Source organism: Frankliniella occidentalis, unplaced genomic scaffold (genome assembly GCF_000697945.3).
Source record: "Frankliniella occidentalis isolate FOCC.00 unplaced genomic scaffold, Focc_3.1 Scaffold128, whole genome shotgun sequence".
Lineage (NCBI taxonomy): Eukaryota > Metazoa > Arthropoda > Insecta > Thysanoptera > Thripidae > Frankliniella > Frankliniella occidentalis.
Window position 1 is genome coordinate 619562 of NW_026267255.1, and position 2333 is coordinate 621894.

Below are 2333 nucleotides of genomic sequence, written 5' to 3' on the forward strand. Positions count from 1 at the left end.
TACCGGACTTATTAGGGACTGTCCGGTAGCATCGGACTTTTTACGGACAGTCCTGGGTGCCGAGGGCTACTTTCGGACAGTCCGGGGTCGGATTCGGATTGCTGACGGATTGTCCTGGAACATATTTGGAAGTGTCCGAGACGATCGGACTGCTTTTGGAACAGTCCCGGACGAGTTTCGGAATGATTTCGTTTTAAAAGGGGGGTGAAGAGGGACGGAGGTTAGGGGGCGATTAGAAGGCGGTGCTTTTCCGGTTTGTTTTTATGTTTTTCTGCGGACCACCTAACCCTGAAATCGTCTATTCCGTCGGGGCGGTAACGATAACGCGTTATCGTTAAGTAACGAGCAGCTTTTAACGCGTTACGTTTTCAAAGTAACGTTAACAACCCTGCTCTACAGAACGAAAATGTTGCATTCTGTCCGAATCGATTTGCAAGCCGTATTAGGAGGATATCTTGGAAATTACGCCATGAGTACAAGACTGACATGGTATCTAATCATAGATTAGTGTGCTGTTCGGCTGGTCGGCCACCACATCGTGGCACAGCAGGCAGCTACATCACACGAGGGGCAGCAGTGGCTTTTCGCTTGCTTCGCAGCTAAGGTGTGAGCAAAATGGCTGAAGCAATTTTCAAGCAGCCCGGGTGAGTCATATTTCTCATTTTTAGCCCGCTGTTTTGCTTAAAGGCTATAAGTGGGCTGATGCCATCGCCCCTGTGTCTGTCCGATCCCCAAGAAAGACGTGAGCTAGAGGTCTGAAATTTTCAGGGTATCATTGTTGCCACTTCTGGGCAACGAAACGGTTGATGCAAATCCTGGCAACCAACCCTGATTGTGTTGGACGGGGTAGGAAGGAGTACAGGAAGAAGAAACAAGCTAGGCCCGCTCTTCCGCCAAACCAAGTTGCCAGGTACCTTTGCTGTCCACTTTGTAATCAAAACTCAACAAACAAAGCAATCTTTTCATACGCTGAACATCTTTGGCTGTGTGTGCCGCAGTTTGTAGAATACTTGCACACATTATGCCAAATCCCTTTTAAGTTATTGATGTTAGCTTATGGATCCAATAACACGACTTTGAAAAGATATGTAAGACTAGACCCATAAGAAGTTACATATACTTCCAGGCATACTATGAAATGACTCCGAACGTGTCCGCAATGATTTCGCTACAATCACTGATAGAAAGGGAGCAGCTTGTGGAGTACAACAAAACAACGAAATAAATGTTTTTGCTTCTTTTGGAATGGGCGTGTACACATTTTATTAATGATGTGCCACCATAAAATCAGCCCGCTCTTCTGCTTAAAACAAAATTTGGAACCGACGGCATATTTCTGTTTTTGCCATTTTGGTAAGATAAACTCCCTTTTGAGAGTAAACAGTGAAAGCCAAACGGACGACATATTAGCCCAGAGGGTTATTCTTTCACGATTTACCCCTTCGGAGGCCATCAAATATTTTCTTAAAATAATATATTTATTTTTGGGCCACTTTTGTGAGTGAAACTGCCTTTAGCGTTTCGGCGGTGGGTGATAGAGCCAAACGGACGAAATTTAAGCCCAAAGGGCTCTTCTTTCACGATTTATCCCGCAGGGGACCATCAAATATTTTCTAAAATTAAGACATTCATTTTTTTGGGCCACTTTTGTGAGAGAAATTCCCTTTAGCGCGAGGGGTCGTCAACTTCGATATTCCTCCGTACACGGACTGATATTACCTCAAATATTACACCAATATTAGCCATATTACTGGTAATATTACCTCGATATTACACATTTTTCTAGTATTATGACGTCACAGCTTGAAAATTGGCTCAATATTACTAATATTATTTGTAATATTCAACATTACTCCGCACACGGCCAAGGAGAGTTGACGACCCCTCGCTTTAGCGCCTAAACGGTGAGAGATAGAGCCAAACGGATGAAATTTTAGACCAAAGATATCTAGTTTCTCAAGGTACCCCTTTGTAGACCCTAAAAATAATGTTTTTATCCCACTTCTTAGACCAACCCCTATTTATTTGTTACCCACTCAGACCCACTCAGGGCTGGTTGCCAGGATTTGCACTAACTTTAACTTTTTTGCATATTGTTAAACGTTACGTTACATAACTAACGCATAATGCTAATGCGTTACACGTTAATTTATATAACCAACGCATAACGCTAATGCGTTAAGTTACCAACCCCTGGGCCTGCGGCGCTGACACCCGGGTCGCCTCAACGGTTAGAGATAGAGCCAAACGGACAAAATGTCCCTCATAGTGCTCTACTTTGATGAGTTACCCCGTAGGAAACTGTGAAAAATATTTTTTTTTTTTTTTAAAAA

At 43.2% G+C, this 2333-nt stretch overlaps 1 protein-coding gene across 5 annotated transcripts in view; it reads left to right on the plus strand.

Moving 5' to 3' along the window:
• Positions 1-482: 482 nt before the first annotated feature.
• Positions 483-2333, plus strand: part of LOC113212091 (uncharacterized) — a 22262-nt gene continuing 20411 nt past the window's right edge. For 2 of the 5 annotated variants that reach the window (XM_052270593.1, XM_052270594.1), the window contains exons 1-2: positions 509-644; positions 769-910. In XM_052270593.1, the coding sequence (XP_052126553.1) occupies positions 807-910 (104 nt within the window). In that variant the 5' untranslated portion in view covers positions 509-644; positions 769-806. Of the gene's footprint in view, positions 645-768; positions 911-2333 lie in introns of all 5 variants that reach the window. The other 3 variants (XM_052270597.1, XM_052270596.1, XM_052270595.1) reach the window with 3 other exon arrangements.